The sequence below is a fragment of the Pseudophryne corroboree genome, chromosome 3 (genome assembly GCF_028390025.1).
Source record: "Pseudophryne corroboree isolate aPseCor3 chromosome 3, aPseCor3.hap2, whole genome shotgun sequence".
Lineage (NCBI taxonomy): Eukaryota > Metazoa > Chordata > Amphibia > Anura > Myobatrachidae > Pseudophryne > Pseudophryne corroboree.
In genome coordinates, this window is record NC_086446.1 from 795,587,121 (window position 1) to 795,612,114 (window position 24,994).

At 51.6% G+C, this 24,994-nt stretch overlaps 1 protein-coding gene across 3 annotated transcripts in view; it reads right to left on the reverse strand.

The window, feature by feature from the left end:
• The window catches only part of CFAP58 (cilia and flagella associated protein 58), a 321,538-nt gene that overhangs the window by 210,887 nt on the left and 85,657 nt on the right, over window positions 1-24,994 (reverse strand). For all 3 annotated transcript variants that reach the window (XM_063962655.1, XM_063962656.1, XM_063962657.1), the window contains 3 exons: window positions 17,900-18,094; window positions 13,853-13,990; window positions 13,500-13,659 (listed from right to left, as the gene is read on the reverse strand). In XM_063962655.1, coding sequence (XP_063818725.1) covers window positions 13,500-13,659; window positions 13,853-13,990; window positions 17,900-18,094 — 493 coding nt within the window. The remainder of the gene's footprint in view (window positions 1-13,499; window positions 13,660-13,852; window positions 13,991-17,899; window positions 18,095-24,994) is intronic.

Genomic DNA, 24,994 nt, shown 5'->3' on the forward strand with positions numbered 1-24,994 from the left:
CCCAGTACAGTGACACTATCCAGGCCAGGTGACTCTCCCGTTTCCCCAGTACAGTGACAATATCCAGGCCAGGTGACTCTTCCGTTTCCCCAGTACAGTGACACTATCCAGGCCAGGTGACTGTCCCGTTTCCCCAGTACAGTGACACTATCCAGGCCAGGTGACTCTCCCGTTTCCCCAGTACAGTGACACTGTCCAGGCCAGGTGACTCTCCCGTTTCCCCAGTACAGTGACACTATCCAGGTCAGGTGACACTATCCAGGCCAGGTGACTCTCCTGTTTCCCCAGTACAGTGACACTATCCAGGCCAGGTGACTCTCCCGTTTCCCCAGTACAGTGACACTATCCAGGTCAGGTGACTCTCCTATTTCCCCTGTACAGTGACACTATCCAGGCCAGGTGACTCTCCCGTTTCCCCTGTACAGTGACACTATCCAGGCCAGGTGACTCTCCCGTTTCCCCAGTACAGTGACACTTTCCAGGCCAGGTGACTCTCCCGTTTCCCCAGTACAGTGACACTATCCAGGCCAGGTGACTCTCCCGTTTCCCCAGTACAGTGACACTATCCAGGCCAGGTGACTCTCCCGTTTCCCCAGTACAGTGACACTATCCAGGCCAGGTGACTCTCCCGTTTCCCCAGTACAGTGACACTATCCAGGCCAGGTGACTCTCCTGTTTCACCAGTACAGTGACACTGTCCAGGCCAGGTGACTCTCCCGTTTCCCCAGTACAGTGACACTATCCAGGCCAGGTGACTCTCCCGTTTCCCCAGTACAGTGACACTATCCAGGCCAGGTGACTCTCCCGTTTCCCCAGTACAGTGACACTATCCAGGCCAGGTGACTCTCCTGTTTCCCCAGTACAGTGACACTATCCATGTCAGATGACTCTCCCGTTTCCCCAGTACAGTGACACTATCCAGGCCAGGTGACTCTCCTGTTGTTTCCCCAGTACAGTGACACTATCCAGGTCAGGTGACTCTCCTGTTGATTCCCCAGTACAGTGACACTATCCAGGCCAGGTGACTCTCCTGTTTCCCCAGTACAGTGACACCATCCACGCCAGGTGACTCTCCTATTTCCCCTGTATAGTGACACTGTCCAGGCCAGGTGACTCTCCCGTTTCCCCAGTACAGTGACACTATCCAGGCCAGGTGACTCTCCTGTTTCCCCAGTACAGTGACACCATCCACGCCAGGTGACTCTCCTATTTCCCCTGTACAGTGACACTATCCAGGTCAGGTGACTCTCCTGTTTCCCCAGTACAGTGACACTGTCCAGGCCAGGTGACTCTCCCGTTTCCCCAGTACAGTGACACTGTCCAGGCCAGGTGACTCTCCCGTTTCCCCAGTACAGTGACACTATCCAGGCCAGGTGACTCTCCTGTTTCCCCAGTACAGTGACACTATCCAGGCCAGGTGACTCTCCCGTTTCCCCAGTACAGTGACACTATCCAGGTCAGGTGACTCTCCTGTTTCCCCAGTACAGTGACACTATCCAGGTCAGGTGACTCTCCCGTTTCCCCAGTACAGTGACACTATCCATGTCAGGTGACTCTCCTGTTTCCCCAGTACAGTGACACTATCCAGGTCAGGTGACTCTCCCGTTTCCCCAGTACAGTGACACTATCCAGGCCAGGTGACTCTCCTGTTTCCCCAGTAAAGTGACACTATCCAGGCCAGGTGACTCTCCCGTTTCCCCAGTACAGTGACACTATCCAGGCCAGGTGACTCTCCTGTTTCCCCAGTACAGTGACACTATCCAGGCCAGGTGACTCTCCCGTTTCCCCAGTACAGTGACACTATCCAGGCCAGGTGACTCTCCTATTTCCCCTGTACAGTAACACTATCCAGGTCAGGTGACTCTCCCGTTTCCCCAGTACAGTGACACTATCCAGGCCAGGTGACTCTCCTATTTCCCCAGTACAGTGACACTATCCAGGTCAGGTGACACTATCCAGGCCAGGTGACTCTCCTGTTCTTTCCCCAGTACAGTGACACTATCCAGGTCAGGTGACTCTCCTGTTGATTCCCCAGTACAGTGACACTATCCAGGCCAGGTGACTCTCCTGTTTCCCCAGTACAGTGACACCATCCACGCCAGGTGACTCTCCTATTTCCCCTGTATAGTGACACTGTCCAGGCCAGGTGACTCTCCCGTTTCCCCAGTACAGTGACACTATCCAGGCCAGGTGACTCTCCCGTTTCCCCAGTACAGTGACACTATCCAGGCCAGGTGACTCTCCTGTTTCCCCAGTACAGTGACACCATCCACGCCAGGTGACTCTCCTATTTCCCCTGTACAGTGACACTATCCAGGTCAGGTGACTCTCCTGTTTCCCCAGTACAGTGACACTGTCCAGGCCAGGTGACTCTCCCGTTTCCCCAGTACAGTGACACTGTCCAGGCCAGGTGACTCTCCCGTTTCCCCAGTACAGTGACACTATCCAGGCCAGGTGACTCTCCTGTTTCCCCAGTACAGTGACACTATCCAGGCCAGGTGACTCTCCCGTTTCCCCAGTACAGTGACACTATCCAGGTCAGGTGACTCTCCTGTTTCCCCAGTACAGTGACACTATCCAGGTCAGGTGACTCTCCCGTTTCCCCAGTACAGTGACACTATCCAGGTCAGGTGACTCTCCTGTTTCCCCAGTACAGTGACACTATCCAGGTCAGGTGACTCTCCCGTTTCCCCAGTACAGTGACACTATCCAGGTCAGGTGACTCTCCTGTTTCCCCAGTACAGTGACACTATCCAGGCCAGGTGACTCTCCCGTTTCCCCAGTACAGTGACACTATCCAGGCCAGGTGACTCTCCTTTTTCCCCAGTACAGTGACACTATCCAGGCCAGGTGACTCTCCCGTTTCCCCAGTACAGTGACACTATCCAGGCCAGGTGACTCTCCTATTTCCCCTGTACAGTAACACTATCCAGGTCAGGTGACTCTCCCGTTTCCCCAGTACAGTGACACTATCCAGGCCAGGTGACTCTCCTATTTCCCCAGTACAGTGACACTATCCAGGTCAGGTGACACTATCCAGGCCAGGTGACTCTCCTGTTCTTTCCCCAGTACAGTGACACTATCCAGGTCAGGTGACTCTCCTGTTGATTCCCCAGTACAGTGACACTATCCAGGCCAGGTGACTCTCCTGTTTCCCCAGTACAGTGACACCATCCACGCCAGGTGACTCTCCTATTTCCCCTGTATAGTGACACTGTCCAGGCCAGGTGACTCTCCCGTTTCCCCAGTACAGTGACACTATCCAGGCCAGGTGACTCTCCCGTTTCCCCAGTACAGTGACACTATCCAGGCCAGGTGACTCTCCTGTTTCCCCAGTACAGTGACACCATCCATGCCAGGTGACTCTCCTATTTCCCCTGTACAGTGACACTATCCAGGTCAGGTGACTCTCCTGTTTCCCCAGTACAGTGACACTGTCCAGGCCAGGTGACTCTCCCGTTTCCCCAGTACAGTGACACTGTCCAGGCCAGGTGACTCTCCCGTTTCCCCAGTACAGTGACACTATCCAGGCCAGGTGACTCTCCTGTTTCCCCAGTACAGTGACACTATCCAGGCCAGGTGACTCTCCCGTTTCCCCAGTACAGTGACACTATCCAGGTCAGGTGACTCTCCTGTTTCCCCAGTACAGTGACACTATCCAGGTCAGGTGACTCTCCTGTTTCCCCAGTACAGTGACACTATCCAGGTCAGGTGACTCTCCTGTTTCCCCAGTACAGTGACACTATCCAGGTCAGGTGACTCTCCCGTTTCCCCAGTACAGTGACACTATCCAGGCCAGGTGACTCTCCTGTTTCCCCAGTACAGTGACACTATCCAGGCCAGGTGACTCTCCCGTTTCCCCAGTACAGTGACACTATCCAGGCCAGGTGACTCTCCTTTTTCCCCAGTACAGTGACACTATCCAGGCCAGGTGACTCTCCCGTTTCCCCAGTACAGTGACACTATCCAGGCCAGGTGACTCTCCTATTTCCCCTGTACAGTAACACTATCCAGGTCAGGTGACTCTCCCGTTTCCCCAGTACAGTGACACTATCCAGGCCAGGTGACTCTCCTATTTCCCCTGTACAGTAACACTATCCAGGCCAGGTGACTCTCCTGTTTCCCCTGTACAGTGACACTGTCCAGGCCAGGTGACTCTCCTATTTCCCCTGTACAGTGACACTGTCCAGGCCAGGTGACTCTCCTATTTCCCCTGTACAGTGACACTATCCAGGCCAGGTGACTCTCCTATTTCCCCTGTACAGTAACACTATCCAGGCCCGGTGACTCTCCTGTTTCCCCTGTACAGTGACACTATCCAGGCCAGGTGACTCTCCCGTTTCCCCAGTACAGTGACACTATCCAGGCCAGGTGACTCTCCTATTTCCCCTGTACAGTAACACTATCCAGGCCAGGTGACTCTCCTGTTTCCCCTGTACGGTGACACTATCCAGGCCAGGTGACTCTCCCGTTTCCCCAGTACAGTGACACTATCCAGGTCAGGTGACTCTCCTGTTTCCCCTGTACAGTGACACTATCCAGGCCAGGTGACTCTCCCGTTTCCCCAGTACAGTAACACTATCCAGGCCAGGTGACTCTCCTGTTTCCCCTGTACAGTGACACTATCCAGGCCAGGTGACTCTCCTGTTTCCCCAGTACAGTGACACTATCCAGGCCAGGTGACTCTCCTATTTCCCCTGTACAGTAACACTATCCAGGTCAGGTGACTCTCCCGTTTCCCCAGTACAGTGACACTATCCAGGCCAGGTGACTCTCCTATTTCCCCTGTACAGTAACACTATCCAGGCCAGGTGACTCTCCTATTTCCCCTGTACAGTAACACTATCCAGGCCAGGTGACTCTCCTGTTTCCCCTGTACAGTGACACTATCCAGGCCAGGTGACTCTCCCGTTTCCCCAGTACAGTGACACTACCCAGGCCAGGTGACTCTCCTGTTTCCCCAGTACAGTGACACTATCCAGGCCAGGTGACTCTCCTGTTTCCCCAGTACAGTGACACTATCCAGGTCAGGTGACTCTCCCGTTTCCCCAGTACAGTGACACTATCCAGGCCAGGTGACTCTTCCGTTTCCCCAGTACAGTGACACTACCCAGGTCAGGTGACTCTCCTGTTTCCCCAGTACAGTGACACTATCCAGGCCAGGTGACTCTCCTGTTTCCCCTGCACCGTGACACTATCCAGGTCAGGGGACTCTCCTGTTTCCCCAGTACAGTGACACTATCCAGGCCAGGTGACTCTCCTGTTTCCCCAGTACAGTGACACTATCCACGTCAGGTGACTCTCCTATTTCCCCAGTACAGTGACACTATCCAGGTCAGGTAACTCTCCTGTTTCCCCAGTACAGTGACACTATCCAGGCCAGGTGACTCTCCCGTTTCCACTGTACAATGACACTATCCAGGCCAGGTGACTCTCCCGTTTCCCCAGCACAGTGACACTGTGCAGGCCAGGTGACTCTCCTGTTTCCCCTGTACAGTGACACTATCCAGGTCAGGGGACTCTCCTGTTTCCCAAGTACAGTGGCACTATCCAGGCCAGGTGACTCTCCTGTTTCCCCAGTACAGTGACACTATCCAGGCCAGGTGACTCTCCTGTTTCCCCAGTACAGTGACACTGTCCAGGCTAGGTGACTCTCCTGTTCCCCCAGTACAGTGACTCTCCTGTTTCCCCTGTACAGTGACACTATCCAGGTCAGGGGACTCTCCCGTTTCCCCAGTACAGTGACACTGTCCAGGCCAGGTGACTCTCCTATTTCCCCTGTACAGTGACACTATCCAGGCCAGGTGACTCTCCCGTTTCCCCAGTACAGTGACACTATCCAGGCCAGGTGACTCTCCCGTTTCCCCAGTACAGTGACACTATCCAGGCCAGGTGACTCTCCCGTTTCCCCAGTACAGTGACACTATCCAGGCCAGGTGACTCTCCCGTTTCCCCAGTACAGTGACACTATCCAGGCCAGGTGACTTTCCCGTTTCCCCAGTACAGTGACACTATCCAGGCCAGGTGACTCTCCCGTTTCCCCAGTACAGTGACACTATCCAGGCCAGGTGACTCTCCCGTTTCCCCAGTACAGTGACACTATCCAGGCCAGGTGACTCTCCCGTTTCCCCAGTACAGTGACACTGTCCAGGCCAGGTGACTCTCCCGTTTCCCCAGTACAGTGACACTATCCAGGTCAGGTGACACTATCCAGGCCAGGTGACTCTCCTGTTTCCCCAGTACAGTGACACTATCCAGGCCAGGTGACTCTCCCGTTTCCCCAGTACAGTGACACTATCCAGGTCAGGTGACTCTCCTATTTCCCCTGTACAGTGACACTATCCAGGCCAGGTGACTCTCCCGTTTCCCCAGTACAGTGACACTATCCAGGCCAGGTGACTCTCCCGTTTCCCCAGTACAGTGACACTATCCAGGCCAGGTGACTCTCCCGTTTCCCCAGTACAGTGACACTATCCAGGCCAGGTGACTCTCCCGTTTCCCCAGTACAGTGACACTATCCAGGCCAGGTGACTCTCCCGTTTCCCCAGTACAGTGACACTATCCAGGCCAGGTGACTCTCCCGTTTCCCCAGTACAGTGACACTATCCAGGCCAGGTGACTCTCCCGTTTCCCCAGTACAGTGACACTATCCAGGCCAGGTGACTCTCCTATTTCCCCTGTACAGTAACACTATCCAGGCCAGGTGACTCTCCTATTTCCCCTGTACAGTAACACTATCCAGGCCAGGTGACTCTCCTGTTTCCCCTGTACCGTGACACTATCCAGGTCAGGGGACTCTCCTGTTTCCCCAGTACAGTGACACTATCCAGGCCAGGTGACTCTCCTGTTTCCCCAGTACAGTGACACTATCCACGTCACGTGACTCTCCTGTTTCCCCAGTACAGTGACACTATCCAGGTCAAGTGACTCTCCTGTTTCCACTGTACAATGACACTATCCAGGCCAGGTGACTCTCCCGTTTCCCCAGCACAGTGACACTGTGCAGGCCAGGTGACTCTCCTGTTTCCCCTGTACAGTGACACTATCCAGGTCAGGGGACTCTCCTGTTTCCAAAGTACAGTGGCACTATCCAGGCCAGGTGACTCTCCTGTTTCCCCAGTACAGTGACACTATCCAGGCCAGGTGACTCTCCTGTTTCCCCAGTACAGTGACTCTCCTGTTTCCCCTGTACAGTGACACTATCCAGGTCAGGGGACTCTCCCGTTTCCCCAGTACAGTGACACTATCCAGGCCAGGTGACTCTCCCGTTTTCCCAGTACAGTGACACTATCCAGGCCAGGTGACTCTCCTGTTTCCCCAGTACAGTGACACTATCCAGGCCAGGTGACTCTCCCGTTTCCCCAGCACAGTGACACTGTGCAGGCCAGGTGACTCTCCTGTTTCCCCTGTACAGTGACACTATCCAGGTCAGGGGACTCTCCTGTTTCCCAAGTACAGTGGCACTATCCAGGCCAGGTGACTCTCCTGTTTCCCCAGTACAGTGACACTATCCAGGCCAGGTGACTCTCCTGTTTCCCCAGTACAGTGACACTGTCCAGGCTAGGTGACTCTCCTGTTCCCCCAGTACAGTGACTCTCCTGTTTCCCCTGTACAGTGACACTATCCAGGTCAGGGGACTCTCCCGTTTCCCCAGTACAGTGACACTGTCCAGGCCAGGTGACTCTCCTATTTCCCCTGTACAGTGACACTATCCAGGCCAGGTGACTCTCCCGTTTCCCCAGTACAGTGACACTATCCAGGCCAGCTGACTCTCCCGTTTCCCCAGTACAGTGACACTATCCAGGCCAGGTGACTCTCCCGTTTCCCCAGTACAGTGACACTATCCAGGCCAGGTGACTCTCCCGTTTCCCCAGTACAGTGACACTATCCAGGCCAGGTGACTCTCCCGTTTCCCCAGTACAGTGACACTATCCAGGCCAGGTGACTCTCCCGTTTCCCCAGTACAGTGACACTATCCAGGCCAGGTGACTCTCCCGTTTCCCCAGTACAGTGACACTGTCCAGGCCAGGTGACTCTCCCGTTTCCCCAGTACAGTGACACTATCCAGGTCAGGTGACACTATCCAGGCCAGGTGACTCTCCTGTTTCCCCAGTACAGTGACACTATCCAGGCCAGGTGACTCTCCCGTTTCCCCAGTACAGTGACACTATCCAGGTCAGGTGACTCTCCTATTTCCCCTGTACAGTGACACTATCCAGGCCAGGTGACTCTCCCGTTTCCCCAGTACAGTGACACTATCCAGGCCAGGTGACTCTCCCGTTTCCCCAGTACAGTGACACTATCCAGGCCAGGTGACTCTCCCGTTTCCCCAGTACAGTGACACTATCCAGGCCAGGTGACTCTCCCATTTCCCCAGTACAGTGACACTATCCAGGCCAGGTGACTCTCCCGTTTCCCCAGTACAGTGACACTATCCAGGCCAGGTGACTCTCCCGTTTCCCCAGTACAGTGACACTATCCAGGCCAGGTGACTCTCCCGTTTCCCCAGTACAGTGACACTATCCAGGCCAGGTGACTCTCCTGTTTCCCCAGTACAGTGACACTGTCCAGGCCAGGTGACTCTCCCGTTTCCCCAGTACAGTGACACTATCCAGGCCAGGTGACTCTCCCGTTTCCCCAGTACAGTGACACTATCCAGGTCAGGTGACTCTCCTGTTTCCCCAGTATATTGACACTATCCAGGTCAGGTGACTCTCCCGTTTCCCCAGTACAGTGACACTATCCAGGCCAGGTGACTCTCCTGTTGTTTCCCCAGTACAGTGACACTATCCAGGTCAGGTGACTCTCCTGTTGATTCCCCAGTACAGTGACACTATCCAGGCCAGGTGACTCTCCTGTTTCCCCAGTACAGTGACACCATCCACGCCAGGTGACTCTCCTATTTCCCCTGTACAGTGACACTGTCCAGGCCAGGTGACTCTCCCGTTTCCCCAGTACAGTGACACTATCCAGGCCAGGTGACTCTCCTGTTTCCCCAGTACAGTGACACCATCCACGCCAGGTGACTCTCCTATTTCCCCTGTACAGTGACACTATCCAGGTCAGGTGACTCTCCTGTTTCCCCAGTACAGTGACACTGTCCAGGCCAGGTGACTCTCCCGTTTCCCCAGTACAGTGACACTGTCCAGGCCAGGTGACTCTCCCGTTTCCCCAGTACAGTGACACTATCCAGGCCAGGTGACTCTCCTGTTTCCCCAGTACAGTGACACTATCCAGGCCAGGTGACTCTCCCGTTTCCCCAGTACAGTGACACTATCCAGGTCAGGTGACTCTCCTGTTTCCCCAGTACAGTGACACTATCCAGGTCAGGTGACTCTCCCGTTTCCCCAGTACAGTGACACTATCCAGGTCAGGTGACTCTCCTGTTTCCCCAGTACAGTGACACTATCCAGGTCAGGTGACTCTCCCGTTTCCCCAGTACAGTGACACTATCCAGGCCAGGTGACTCTCCTGTTTCCCCAGTACAGTGACACTATCCAGGCCAGGTGACTCTCCCGTTTCCCCAGTACAGTGACACTATCCAGGCCAGGTGACTCTCCTGTTTCCCCAGTACAGTGACACTATCCAGGCCAGGTGACTCTCCCGTTTCCCCAGTACAGTGACACTATCCAGGCCAGGTGACTCTCCTATTTCCCCTGTACAGTAACACTATCCAGGCCAGGTGACTCTCCTGTTTCCCCTGTACCGTGACACTATCCAGGTCAGGGGACTCTCCTGTTTCCCCAGTACAGTGACACTATCCAGGCCAGGTGACTCTCCTGTTTCCCCAGTACAGTGACACTATCCACGTCACGTGACTCTCCTGTTTCCCCAGTACAGTGACACTATCCAGGTCAAGTGACTCTCCTGTTTCCACTGTACAATGACACTATCCAGGCCAGGTGACTCTCCCGTTTCCCCAGCACAGTGACACTGTGCAGGCCAGGTGACTCTCCTGTTTCCCCTGTACAGTGACACTATCCAGGTCAGGGGACTCTCCTGTTTCCAAAGTACAGTGGCACTATCCAGGCCAGGTGACTCTCCTGTTTCCCCAGTACAGTGACACTATCCAGGCCAGGTGACTCTCCTGTTTCCCCAGTACAGTGACTCTCCTGTTTCCCCTGTACAGTGACACTATCCAGGTCAGGGGACTCTCCCGTTTCCCCAGTACAGTGACACTATCCAGGCCAGGTGACTCTCCCGTTTTCCCAGTACAGTGACACTATCCAGGCCAGGTGACTCTCCTGTTTCCCCAGTACAGTGACACTATCCAGGCCAGGTGACTCTCCCGTTTCCCCAGCACAGTGACACTGTGCAGGCCAGGTGACTCTCCTGTTTCCCCTGTACAGTGACACTATCCAGGTCAGGGGACTCTCCTGTTTCCCAAGTACAGTGGCACTATCCAGGCCAGGTGACTCTCCTGTTTCCCCAGTACAGTGACACTATCCAGGCCAGGTGACTCTCCCGTTTCCCCAGCACAGTGACACTGTGCAGGCCAGGTGACTCTCCTGTTTCCCCTGTACAGTGACACTATCCAGGTCAGGGGACTCTCCTGTTTCCCAAGTACAGTGGCACTATCCAGGCCAGGTGACTCTCCTGTTTCCCAAGTACAGTGACACTATCCAGGCCAGGTGACTCTCCTGTTTCCCCAGTACAGTGACACTGTCCAGGCTAGGTGACTCTCCTGTTCCCCCAGTACAGTGACTCTCCTGTTTCCCCTGTACAGTGACACTATCCAGGTCAGGGGACTCTCCCGTTTCCCCAGTACAGTGACACTGTCCAGGCCAGGTGACTCTCCTATTTCCCCTGTACAGTGACACTATCCAGGCCAGGTGACTCTCCTGTTTCCCCAGTACAGTGACACTATCCAGGCCAGGTGACTCTCCCGTTTCCCCAGTACAGTGACACTATCCAGGTCAGGTGACTCTCCTATTTCCCCTGTACAGTGACACTATCCAGGCCAGGTGACTCTCCCGTTTCCCCAGTACAGTGACACTATCCAGGCCAGGTGACTCTCCCGTTTCCCCAGTACAGTGACACTATCCAGGCCAGGTGACTCTCCCGTTTCCCCAGTACAGGGACACTATCCAGGCCAGGTGACTCTCCCGTTTCCCCAGTACAGTGACACTATCCAGGCCAGGTGACTCTCCCGTTTCCCCAGTACAGTGACACTATCCAGGCCAGGTGACTCTCCCGTTTCCCCAGTACAGTGACACTATCCAGGCCAGGTGACTCTCCTGTTTCCCCAGTACAGTGACACTGTCCAGGCCAGGTGACTCTCCCGTTTCCCCAGTACAGTGACACTATCCAGGCCAGGTGACTCTCCCGTTTCCCCAGTACAGTGACACTATCCAGGTCAGGTGACTCTCCTGTTTCCCCAGTATATTGACACTATCCAGGTCAGGTGACTCTCCCGTTTCCCCAGTACAGTGACACTATCCAGGCCAGGTGACTCTCCTGTTGTTTCCCCAGTACAGTGACACTATCCAGGTCAGGTGACTCTCCTGTTGATTCCCCAGTACAGTGACACTATCCAGGCCAGGTGACTCTCCTGTTTCCCCAGTACAGTGACACCATCCACGCCAGGTGACTCTCCTATTTCCCCTGTACAGTGACACTGTCCAGGCCAGGTGACTCTCCCGTTTCCCCAGTACAGTGACACTATCCAGGCCAGGTGACTCTCCTGTTTCCCCAGTACAGTGACACCATCCACGCCAGGTGACTCTCCTATTTCCCCTGTACAGTGACACTATCCAGGTCAGGTGACTCTCCTGTTTCCCCAGTACAGTGACACTGTCCAGGCCAGGTGACTCTCCCGTTTCCCCAGTACAGTGACACTGTCCAGGCCAGGTGACTCTCCCGTTTCCCCAGTACAGTGACACTATCCAGGCCAGGTGACTCTCCTGTTTCCCCAGTACAGTGACACTATCCAGGCCAGGTGACTCTCCCGTTTCCCCAGTACAGTGACACTATCCAGGTCAGGTGACTCTCCTGTTTCCCCAGTACAGTGACACTATCCAGGTCAGGTGACTCTCCCGTTTCCCCAGTACAGTGACACTATCCAGGTCAGGTGACTCTCCTGTTTCCCCAGTACAGTGACACTATCCAGGTCAGGTGACTCTCCCGTTTCCCCAGTACAGTGACACTATCCAGGCCAGGTGACTCTCCTGTTTCCCCAGTACAGTGACACTATCCAGGCCAGGTGACTCTCCCGTTTCCCCAGTACAGTGACACTATCCAGGCCAGGTGACTCTCCTGTTTCCCCAGTACAGTGACACTATCCAGGCCAGGTGACTCTCCCGTTTCCCCAGTACAGTGACACTATCCAGGCCAGGTGACTCTCCTATTTCCCCTGTACAGTAACACTATCCAGGTCAGGTGACTCTCCCGTTTCCCCAGTACAGTCACACTATCCAGGCCAGGTGACTCTCCTATTTCCCCTGTACAGTAACACTATCCAGGCCAGGTGACTCTCCTGTTTCCCCTGTACAGTGACACTGTCCAGGCCAGGTGACTCTCCTATTTCCCCTGTACAGTGACACTATCCAGGCCAGGTGACTCTCCTATTTCCCCTGTACAGTAACACTATCCAGGTCAGGTGACTCTCCTGTTTCCCCTGTACAGTGACACTATCCAGGCCAGGTGACTCTCCCGTTTCCCCAGTACAGTGACACTATCCAGGCCAGGTGACTCTCCTATTTCCCCTGTACAGTGACACTATCCAGGCCAGGTGACTCTCCCGTTTCCCCAGTACAGTAACACTATCCAGGCCAGGTGACTCTCCTGTTTCCCCTGTACAGTGACACTATCCAGGCCAGGTGACTCTCCTGTTTCCCCAGTACAGTGACACTATCCAGGTCAGGTGACTCTCCCGTTTCCCCAGTACAGTGACACTATCCAGGTCAGGTGACTCTCCTGTTTCCCCTGTACAGTGACACTATCCAGGCCAGGTGACTCTCCCGTTTCCCCAGTACAGTAACACTGTCCAGGCCAGGTGACTCTCCTGTTTCCCCAGTACAGTGACACTATCCAGGTCAGGTGACTCTCCCGTTTCCCCAGTACAGTGACACTATCCAGGCCAGGTGACTCTCCTGTTTCCCCAGTACAGTGACACTGTCCAGGCCAGGTGACTCTCCTGTTTCCCCAGTACAGTGACACTATCCAGGCCAGGTGACTCTCCTGTTTCCCCAGTACAGTGACACTGTCCAGGCCAGGTGACTCTCCTGTTTCCCCAGTACAGTGACACTATCCAGGTCAGGTGACTCTCCCGTTTCCCCAGTACAGTAACACTATCCAGGCCAGGTGACTCTCCTGTTTCCCCAGTACATAATGGAGGTACAGCAGCTGCTGTGTGGTGGCACTTTGTACATGAGAGACATGGACTAGAGGAGAGGAGCAGCCGCTCTTTGTCCCCTACAATGTAGTATCACTACGTATAGACAAGCTCCAGAACAGGCAGATCAGGCGGAGGTGCCGGACACATGGGAATGTGACTTTACCTCTCTCCAGCCCAGAGATTTGGTTTTTCAGGGTCTCTCTCTGCTGTTCCCCCTCAGTCTTCTGCTCCTCCAGCTGTCTGTATTTTCTCTGCAGGGATTCTCTGACCTTGGAAAGTTTGGAGATCTCCTGGCGCATCTGGTGGGTCTCCTCTTCCCTAGACTGCCCACCGGGAACAACGTTAAATATAACAAGGCACATAGACCAGTCCAGACACAACTCATGTACCGTAAGGACCAGGAACCCAGATATAATTTCTAGTCTGTTCTAGATAAACCATTCAGACCCCCGTGTCATCCCTTACACCGGCAGCTAGTAATGAGAAACCATACGGTATAGGAGGCGGCAGTGTCACCTTTAGTTCCAGCTGCTTCTGCTGATTCTCCTGCATCAGCTGCTCGTTGCTCATGATGTGCTGCTCGTTCTCCTGCTGAAGCTTGCTGTTCCTGACCTGGAACTGCTCCAGTTCCTTCACCACTCTCTCATTCAGGATCTGCAGGAGATTCACGAAATAAAGACTTTGTAACGGAAGATAATGTTCCACATTCTCACAGAACAGACTAACCACAGTACGGCAGCTTGTGCTGCACGCCGCGCACACTTAGTAAAGACACGTTGCACTACAGAACGGACAAGTGCTAAATGTGCGGACGGATAGTTACAAGGGGTCCTGTCCTAGACTGTGAATCACAGGGGAATATATATCTGCTCAGTATGTGCATGTTACATGCAGAATAAGAGTTTTACCTACATGCAAAAAAAGAAATATAAGTTGGGCACCTAACTATAGGGGGCTGAAGAAGAGCTGGACGTAAATGGGCTCTATGTGCTTCTACATGTGCAATGAAATAAAATGAATATATTCACCCGTACGCAGAACTGTTTGCAGCGTTGCTGTCCGCTGTATACTAGTAACATTGAATGTGGTCCATGAACAACCCCTCAGTCAGATGATACACTTACCGATCTATGATTACCCAGCACAGACCTCCTGTTTTGCATATACAGCAGGTACCATATTTACGTTTCCCCATTCCATTGGTTCTATACTGGGCTGTGGAGAGCGGATATGCTGCTTTACTACGGGTATTAGTTTAATTTATTAGCCAATAAAATGTCAGCCAGCAAAGCTCAACGCAAATCACCGTCCGTCACTTCAATGCGCAAACAGAAGGTTGTAGACTACGGAGAAGTACAGAGAGCCCTTTATTCTGCACAACAGGTGTCTGACGCTCAGCGTCGGCACGCGTCCTGTGTCAGGCTACAGACCGTCTTCCCTGCCTGCTTCCACTACAGAAATGAGCATACTACCAGCTGGCAGATAAATATTTAATGGATTTACGCCAAAGCGGAGGCTGTGTGCCTGTGTAATCATTGTACCTGAGACGGTTCCTCCAGCTGCTGAAGCGATGAGGGAACTCCTAGCTGGCCCTCTAATTGCAGCCAGCCCAGCCTGGGAGAGTCACCGTGATCTCTGGTAGAGTGTGTGGCATAATTACTATAATAACTGCAAATGTTTGCTCCGTAAAGTTTATCAACAGAACTCTACATTCGCTTTAACCCGTACTGTACTTGTCCACCTTCCTCCTCTCACCTCCGGGAAACAAGAGGAAGGTCAAGTGGATGGGAGGTGGAGGGGGATGAGGTGCTACAAACTGCGGCATCATGACATCACCCCGCTATGTAATGCATTGCATGGTGGGGGGCCACTGTGGTGTAATTCGCAGCAAATTACATCAACACACAATGGGGGGGGGAGGGGTTCATTTCATGGGAGAAGTGGGCGCTATGTAGGAGTGTTGCCTTCTTCTCCAAATTCAGAATCTCACCGAGAGAGTGTCCGACAATGCTTTCACCCTCTTGCAGGATACGTACAGTAGTGGCAGCTATATTGTCGCTTTATCAGGATTCATTAGCATTCAGCCTATCTGTACACTAGTAACTGATGAGATGTCTGAGGTATGAGGAGCCTCACGCCTCCATGATGTTGCCAGTGAATCAATAGGTGAATAATATTAGTATGTAGGTGATGGTTCCAGTTTAATACAAAACGTGACCAGCCAAAAGAAGATGCAAAATAATCAGTGCCTCTGGGACAAGTAGCTCTGTAACCTATACAGCACTGCAAGTCAGATGAGTCACCTCCCGTACACGCCGGTTCCTCACCGACAGGTGGATGGAGACCGGGAATAGGCTACCGTCAATATAAGACCGCACAGAGGGGGTCATTCCGAGTTGATCGTAGCCCGCCCCGCATGTCTGTCTGCACCCCCCGCACAAGTGCAAAAGCATCGCACAGCGGCAATGCTTTTGTACTTGTTGAGTAACTACTGGCCAGCCCAGCTCCTGCGGCTGACCGGGAGTTGCTCGTCGCTGCCCCTGGTCGCACGCGTTGGCCGGGCCTCGCCCCCAAAACGGAGGCTAAACGCCGCCGTGCCGCCCCGTCCTGCCCAGCGACTGCCTCTGCCTGTCAATCAGGCAGAGGCGATCGCTAGGGAACGATAGCGGCGCCGGTGCATGCGCAGTTCCGACCTGATCGCTGCACTGCGATAAACTGCAGCGAGCGATTGGGTCGGAATGACCCCCAGAGGCCCAAATGTATCAGGCCTTAACAAGAGAAAAGGGGTCTATTTACTAAGCCTTGGATGGAGGCAAAGTGCATGGAGATAAAGTAGCAGCCAATCAGCTCCTGTCATTTTTCAAACCCAGCCTGTGAAATGGCAGTTAGGAGCTGATTGGGTGGTACTTTATCACTCTTTATCCCTCTCCACTTTATCTCTTGTTAAGGTGTAATACATTTGGGCCAGAGATCTGAGTGGAAGTAAGAAGAGACCACCGGGAGCTGGATAGACAGTGATATATGAGAAACCAGTAAGGAAAGATGGAGAAACCAGCGACTCTGATCCGGTGGAGAGAGACAAGTGAGACACCAGTGAGACACCAAAAAGACACCAGAGAGAGACCAGAGAGACAACAGAGAGGCCAGTGACACACCAGAGAGAGACAAGTGAGACACCAGTGAGACACAAGTGAGACACCAAAAAGACACCAGAGAGACACCAGAGAGGCCAGTGACACACCAGAGAGAGACCAGTGAGACACAAGTGAGAGACCAGTGAGACATCAGAGAGACGCCAGAGAGAGACCAGTGAGACGCCAGAGAGAGACCAGTGAGACACCAGGGAGAGACCAGTGAGACACCAGAGAGAGACCAGTGAGACGCCGGTGAGACACTGGTGAGACAACAGTGAGAGACCAGTGAGACACCAGTGAGATGCCAGTGAGACACCAGTGAGACAACAGTGAGACACCAGTGAAAGACCACTGAGACACCAGTGAAAGACCAGTGAGACACCAGTGAAGGATCAGTGAGACACCAGTGAAAGACCAGTAAGACGCCAGTGAGGGACCAGTGAGACGCCAGTGAGACACCAGTGAAGGACCAGTGAGACACTGGTGAGACAACAGTGAGAGACCAGTGAGATACCAGTGAGACACCAGTGGAGAACAGGCCACGAGCAGTGGGCGCACTAATCAGGGAGTTTAACACTCCGCACTGTACACACATCATTCATTCACAACCTATAATTAATGGCTGATTTATCCTAATGAAATCACACAGGAAGAGAGAGGTTATTCCCAGGGGCAGTTCCATTAGAACCAATGAAGTCACATAAATCATGTTGACTGGTGTAATGATTAGGGTGGTATTGTGTACACAGTCACTGAGTAGTACTCAGGCTGCAGCTCGGCAGATATTGATGCAGACACATAACAAATGTACCAGCCATTAGCATTATGTGGTGCCCTATACGCCTGCTGCATGGCTTTCCATCATACATAACTAGCATACAAGAGACCGGGGTGGAATCTCTGCAGCAGAGGAAAGCCGTCTATGAGATCACCGCAAGAACCTTCTCTATCTGCTGAACGGAGATATTGGATCAGCGGATCTCATGCCCAAATGATGGCTAGTGATATGTGTAGGTGAGGGGTACACATAACTCTGCTCACATACTGTCACAGCCAAGGAGGCTTCTGGGGCTTATAGCCACACGGGGCCCGGCACTTATGGGATCCCTACATGCTCTGACAGTCACATGATCCACTTGGGGTCCAGCCAGAGTTGTAGTGATACCACAGTAGTGAGATATAACCGCAGCAGTACTCGCTTTGTACATTCAGTTGTAGCAGACATGGCGGAACTGGACATGAAAGCGCCTAGCAGAGGGGAGGAGCAGAGCGCAGCCACTGACAGGCCGTGGACTATGAGGAAAGACAATCTTCTTTATGTCACCATCCTGACACGATGGGAGGTTCCTACCAATGGAACTCCAGGCCTCGGATCCGCAGTGGGCAGCTCTGAGTGGGCATGACGGGTACGTCTAGTTGGGTTTCATACCTTTTGTTCTTTGAGTTGCTGTTCCAGCTTCTGCTGTTCCTCCTTGTTCTTATGCAGCGTCTGCTGTAAAGACTTCATTTCAGCCTGTTTGTTGTCCAGCTCGTTCTGCACACCCTTCAGGTCCTTCTCCAGCTTCTCCTTCTTACGGGTTTCCCGCGAAGCCTCGTTCTGACGCACCTGGATGTCTTGTTGCAGCTAAAATGGAGCAAACATTGACGTTATTGTTATCTTTTGCGCTGACATATTACGCAATTCCATACAGTTACCTGTAGGTGGTTATTACATAAATCAAATACATGAAACAGAAGGTAAAAATTACCTTGGCATATCAGCTTACAATCTAGGAAGTGTGGAGAACAAGTGACACATAAGACACAAGATAGGAATAACAAGTGTGGGTGTAAGTAGTGGCTCCTCCTCACCTGCTCCAGAACCTCTTACATTTATAGTATTTACTAGTAGATATAGACTAGCACAGGTATTATTAGTAGATACAGACCGGCCCAAGCATTACAGGAAGATATGGGGGGTCATTCCAACCCGTTCGCACACTGCGGTTCATCGCAGCGGTGCGAACGGGTCGGAACTGCGCATGCGCAGCGGCGACAACACGTAAGAAAGCGGTCGCAGCGGTGACCGCAAGACGATTGACAGGAGGAAGGCGTTCCGGGGCAGCAACTGTCCGTTTTCCGGGCGTGGAGATTCAAACACAGGCGTGTCCAGGCGTTTGGAGGACGGATGTCTGACGGCAAATCCGAGACCTGCATTGCTGGATCTGTCACACAGGATAAGTATGTCCAGGGCTGGTCTTGTTTTACACAAAACTTTTTTAGCATAGCAGGGCTGCACAAGCGATCGCAGCCCTGCTATGCTAAAATACACTCCTCCATAGGCGGCGTCTAGTTGATCGCACGAGCAGCAAAAAGTTGCTACGTGCGATCAACTCGGAATGACCCCCATAGACCTGCACAGACTTTACTAGAAGATATAGAACGGCACAGGCATTACTAGAAGATAGAGACCGGCACAGGTATTACTAGAAGATACAGACCGGTACAGGTATTACTAGTAGATATAGACCGGCACAGGTATTACTAGTAGATATAGACCGGCACAGGTATTACTAGTAGATACAGACCTGCACAGGTATTACTAGTAGATACAGACCTGCACAGGTATTACTAGTAGATATAGACCTGCACAGGTATTACTAGTAGATATAGACCGGCACAGGTATTACTAGTAGATATAGACCTGCACAGGTATTACTAGTAGATATAGACCGGCACAGGTATTACTAGTATAGACCGCCACAGGTATTACTAGTAGATACAGACCGGCACAGGTATTACTAGTAGATATAGACCTGCACAGGTATTACTAGTAGATAAAGACCTGCACAGGTATTACTAGTAGATATAGACCGGCACAGGTATTACTAGTAGATAAAGACCTGCACAGGTATTACTAGTAGATATAGACCTGCACAGGTATTACTAGTAGATATAGACCTGCACAGGTATTACTAGTAGATATAGACCGGCACAAGTATTACTAGTAGATATAGACCGGCACAGGTATTACTAGTAGATATAGACCTGCACAGGTATTACTAGTAGAAATAGACCTGCACAGGTATTACTAGTAGATATAGACCTGCACAGGTATTACTAGTAGATATAGACCGGCACAGGTATTACTAGTAGATATAGACCTGCACAGGTATTACTAGTAGATACAGACCTGCATAGGTATTATTAGTAGATATAGACCGGCACAAGTATTACTAGTAGATATAGACCGGCACAGGTATTACTAGTAGATATAGACCTGCACAGGTATTACTAGTAGATATAGACCTGCACAGGTATTACTAGTAGATATAGACCTGCACAGGTATTACTAGTAGATATAGACCGGCACAAGTATTACTAGTAGATATAGACCTGCACAGGTATTACTAGTAGATATAGACCTGCACAGGTATTACTAGTAGATACAGACCTGCACAGGTATTACTAGTAGATATAGACCTGCACAGGTATTACTAGTAGATACAGACCTGCACAGGTATTATTAGTAGATATAGACCGGCACAAGTATTACTAGTAGATATAGACCTGCACAGGTATTACTAGTAGATATAGACCTGCACAGGTATTACTAGTAGATATAGACCGGCACAGGTATTACTAGTAGCTATAGACCGGCACAGGTATTATTAGTAGATATAGACCTGCACAGGTATTACTAGTAGATATAGACCGGCACAGGTATTATTAGTAGATATAGACCGGCACAGACAGGTATTACTAGTAGATATAGACCGGCACAGGTATTACTAGTAGATACAGACCTGCACAGGTATTACTAGTAGATACAGACCTGCACAGGTATTACTAGTAGATACAGACCTGCACAGGTATTACTAGTAGATACAGACCGGCACAGGTATTACTAGTAGGTATAGACCTGCACAGGTATTACTAGTAGATATAGACCTGCACAGGTATTAGTAGTAGATATAGACTTGCACAAGTATTACTAGTAAATATAGACCTGCACAGCTATTACTAGTAGATATAGATCGGCACAGGCATTACTAGTAGATACAGACCAGCACAGGTATGATTAGTAGATATAGACCCGCACAGGTATTACTAGTAGATATAGACCTGCACAGGTATTACTAGTAGATATAGACCTGCACAGGTATTACTAGTAGATACAGACCTGCACAGGTATTACTAGTAGTTACAGACCTGCACAGGTATTACTAGTAGTTACAGACCTGCACAGGTATTACTAGTAGGTATAGACCTGCACAGGTATTACTAGTAGATATAGACCTGCTGTTAGGGTCTCCTGCCCTGTGCTGCCATGTCGTCATGGCAACCGGGAGACAAGTGCTAGTGGAGTGACCTGAGCGCAGCTGATACTCCGGTTCGGGTCTTTTGCTGTGCAGTGGTTACAGGCTTTGTGCACGGCAGGGGATCCGGTGCAGGTTTTTGTGCTCACAGTCTGTGAGGTCTGAGTGGGGCGTGGACAGCACCTGCTATATAAGGCCTCTTCTCAGGTTAAGCAGATGCTGCTGAATCTCTGTTGGTTAGTCAGTTCCTGAAAGTTAGCCAGTACTGTGTAGCTTTGTATTTGTTGTTGCTTACTGCAAATAGGCCTTGGGGTTTGGTACTACACTCTGCCAATCCAGACCTAGCAGTAAAACTGGAGTCAGTCGTTTAACTTGCTGGGGTTCTTTTGCTACTCTGTGAACTTAGCAAATTTGCGGCTGTATTCTCAGACTTGCCTGCCTAAATCCTTTCTCACTGTGCAAAGGTGTTCAAGTGTCAGTTTAGTGGCAGTAAGCTGAACCTGTGCACTGCAAGTGAGGATTAGGATTGTGGAGACTCTCCTTGTGTCTATCATTCCATCTCTGACCAAGGAGTTTACTGCCACACCCGTTGGTAACCCTTTAGGGTTTTGCTGTTGCCCTTAGCAACAGCATTTCGGGTTCTCTACGTATTAAAACACAACATCTTGCTTTTTCCATCTGAGCATTCCTAATACTAGGGAGACACCCAGTTTCTTAGCCTCTGGGCTTATCTGTTCACTTTGTGTTTATTTTGTTACCCTATCACCTTCTGTGTACGTAATGTCATATTCCCCAGTCTGTCTGTGAGTTCATTTGTTTTGCATCCCTATCCGTTCAGACACCAGTACATTCCTGCAGGCACTGGTGTGCATAACATATTCAGCAGCCTCATACTCCTGTTGAAATTTTGTGGGAATATGGAGCATACCCCTCAAAATACGTTGCAACAGGTGGTCGATCAGGTGCAGGTCCTGACTCGACAATTTAATGATTTATCCATTAAAAAGCACACCTCCCAGCCGCTGGCGGAGCTCCCGCAGCAGCAGCACCTTCAGGGGTTAAGGAGCCGAAAGTAAATCTCCCGGATCGTTTTTCTGGAGATCGCTCGCAGTTCTTTTGTTTCAAGGAGAGCTGCAAGCTATACTTCCGGCTTAGGCCTCAGTCTTCTGGGTCGGAGATTCAGCGGGTGGGCATAGTGATTTCCTTGCTACAAGGAGACCCACAGGTCTGGGCATATGGGTTGCAGCCTGACTGTCCGTCGCTTAAAAGTGTTGATGCTTTTTTTACGGCACTGGGCATGTTGTATGATGACCCTGACAAGACGGCCTCAGCCGAGGCTCAGATTTCGATCCTTAAGCAAGGGCGAAGGCCAGTTGAGGTTTACTGTACGGAGTTTCGGAGGTTGGCCCATGATACCCAGTGGAATGACCCAGCCCTGAGACACCAGTACCGAAGAGGTCTTTCTAACCAGATAAAAGACCAACTGGTACAATATCCCTTGCCTGATAGCTTGGATCAGCTCATGCAGTTATCCATCCGGGTGGATAGACGGCTCAGAGAGCGTAGGCTTGAAAGGGAGACCGAGGTTTCCTTCTTTCCCAAGGGAACATCAGACTCTGAGGAATTTTCCGAGGAGCCTATGCAGATTGGGGCTACCCGCCTCTCCTCGCGTGAGAAGACGCGGAGGAGACAGCAGGGGTTGTGTTTGTACTGTGGGAATAAAGGTCATGTGGTAGTATCATGCCCAGAAAAGCCGGAAAACTTCAGGGCCTGAGGGTGATGGGAAATATCCTGTCAGGCCAGAAGTCAGAATTTCCCAAGAAGACTTTTATCATTCCGGTGACCTTGAAGATCCTCGGTCAAACTGTCAAGACTGAGGCCTTTGTGGACAGTGGGGCCGACGGGGTTTTTATGGACCGCCAATTTGCCCTGAAACACGCTGTTCCCTTAGTACCCTTGGCATTGGAAATTGAGATTTGTGGGTTAAACGGGGAACCATTATCCCAAGGTAAAATTACCTCTTGCACTAGCCAGATTTCTTTGTTTATTGGAGCCACACACTCTGAAAAATTGTCCTTTTATGTGACTGTCTGTACTTTTGCCCCATTGGTGTTGGGGTTACCCTGGTTAAGGGCCCACAATCCTCAATTTGACTGGGTCTCTGGGGAGATTCTTAGTTAGGGTACTGATTGTTTCAGAGGAGTTGCTTGAGCCTTCCAGTCAGGCTCTCGCAGCTAAATTTGCCAGGATTGCCAGGGTGTTATGCAGATTTTGCGGACGTGTTCTCCAAAAAAGTTGCAGAGGTACTACCTCCCCATCGCCCCTATGACTGTGCCATTGATTTGTTGCTGAATGCTAAGCTTCCCAAGAGCAGGTTGTACTCCCTGTCACGTCCTGAGACTCAGGCTATGGCAGAGTACATTCAGGAGAACTTGGCTAAGGGATTTATCAGACCTTCACAGTCTCCAGTTGGGTCGGGGTTCTTCTCCGTGGGTAAAAAGGACGGTTCGTTGCGACCCTGCATCGACTTCAGGGAATTGAACCGTATCACGATTAAAAACTCATACCCACTGCCTCTCATTTCGGTCTTGTTTGACCAGCTTCGTACTGCCACCATTTTTTCTAAGATTGACCTACGCGGGGCGTACAATCTAATCCGAATAAGAGAGGGGGATGAATGGAAGACTGCCTTTAATACCCACTCAGGGCATTATGAATATTTGGTGATGCCTTTTGGGCTCTGTAATGCCCCGGCAGTCTTCCAGGATTTCATGAACGATGTACTCAGGGAATATTTGGATAGATTCTTAGTTGTTTACTTAGATGACATCCTAATCTTCTCCCATTCCCTGGAGGAACATCGGAAGCATGTACGCTTAGTCCTCCAGAAACTCAGAGACCACCGGCTTGGGGCGAAGCTGGAGAAGTGCGAATTTGAAGTTCAGCAAATCGCATTTCTAGGATATATTATCTCCCCAGAAGGTTTCCAAATGGAGGGTTCCAAGGTACAGGCAGTCCTGGATTGGGTGCAGCCCACTAGTTTGAAGGTGCTTCAGCGTTTCCTGGGCTTTGCGAATTTTTATAGACGATTTATCGCTGGATTTTCGTCTATAGTGGCGCCCTTGGTGGCACTCACTAAGAAAGGGGCGGATGTTGCTCACTGGTCTTGTGAGGCTAAAGCGGCTTTTGCCCATCTCAAAAGGGCATTTGTCTCGGCCAAGGTGCTGCGACACCCAGATCCAGAGCGTCCTTTTGTGGTGGAGGTGGATGCCTCTGAGATGGGTATTGGGGCAGTGCTCTCTCAGATGGGAGTGTCTGATAATCGCCTTCATCCTTGTGCTTACTTTTCCCGTAAATTTTCACCTGCCGAGATGAATTATGACGTGGGTAACCGGGAATTGTTGGCTATTAAGGATGCACTCGAGGAGTGGAGACACTGGCTTGAGGGGGCTAAGTTTGTGGTCTCAATTCTCACCGACCATAAGAATCTGGCATATTTAGAGTCAGCGAAGCGTCTCAATGCCAGGCAGGCACGATGGGCTTTGTTTTTTGCTCGCTTTAATTTTTTGATAACATTTCGCCCTGGGTCAAAAAACATCAAGGCTGATGCGCTCTCGCGGAGTTTTGCTCCAATCCAGGAGACAACCGAGGAGCCGTTGCCCATTGTGTCCCCATCATGTATTAAAGTGGGCATTACCCAGGACCTCTTGTCATTAGTCCTTAGAGCACAGGAGCAGGCTCCTCCAGACCTTCCGGTAGGTCTTTTGTTTGTGCCTCCTAGGTTAAGACAGCGAGTGTTCCTGGAATTCCATGCCAAGAAGTCGGCGGGTCACCCGGGTATTGCCAGAACTCGGGAGTTGCTATCTAGGGCGGTGTGGTGGCCCTCGGTGGCTAAGGATGTGGATCAGTGGGTTCGGGCATGTGACATCTGTGCCCGAAATAAGACTCCTAGAGGGGTTCCTGTTGGCCCATTACATCCACTCTCTATTCCATCTAAGCCATGGACCCACATTTCAATGGATTTTGTGGTGGACTTGCCCAAATCCTCGGGGATGACAGCCATCTGGGTTGTCGTTGACAGGTTTTCGAAGATGGCGCACTTCGTTCCACTGGTTGGGCTGCCATCGGCCAGACGCCTGTCTGAATTATTTATGCTGCATGTTGTGCGTCTCAACGGGTTGCCACTTGATGTGGTCTCTGACCGCGGATCCCAGTTTGTGGCCAAA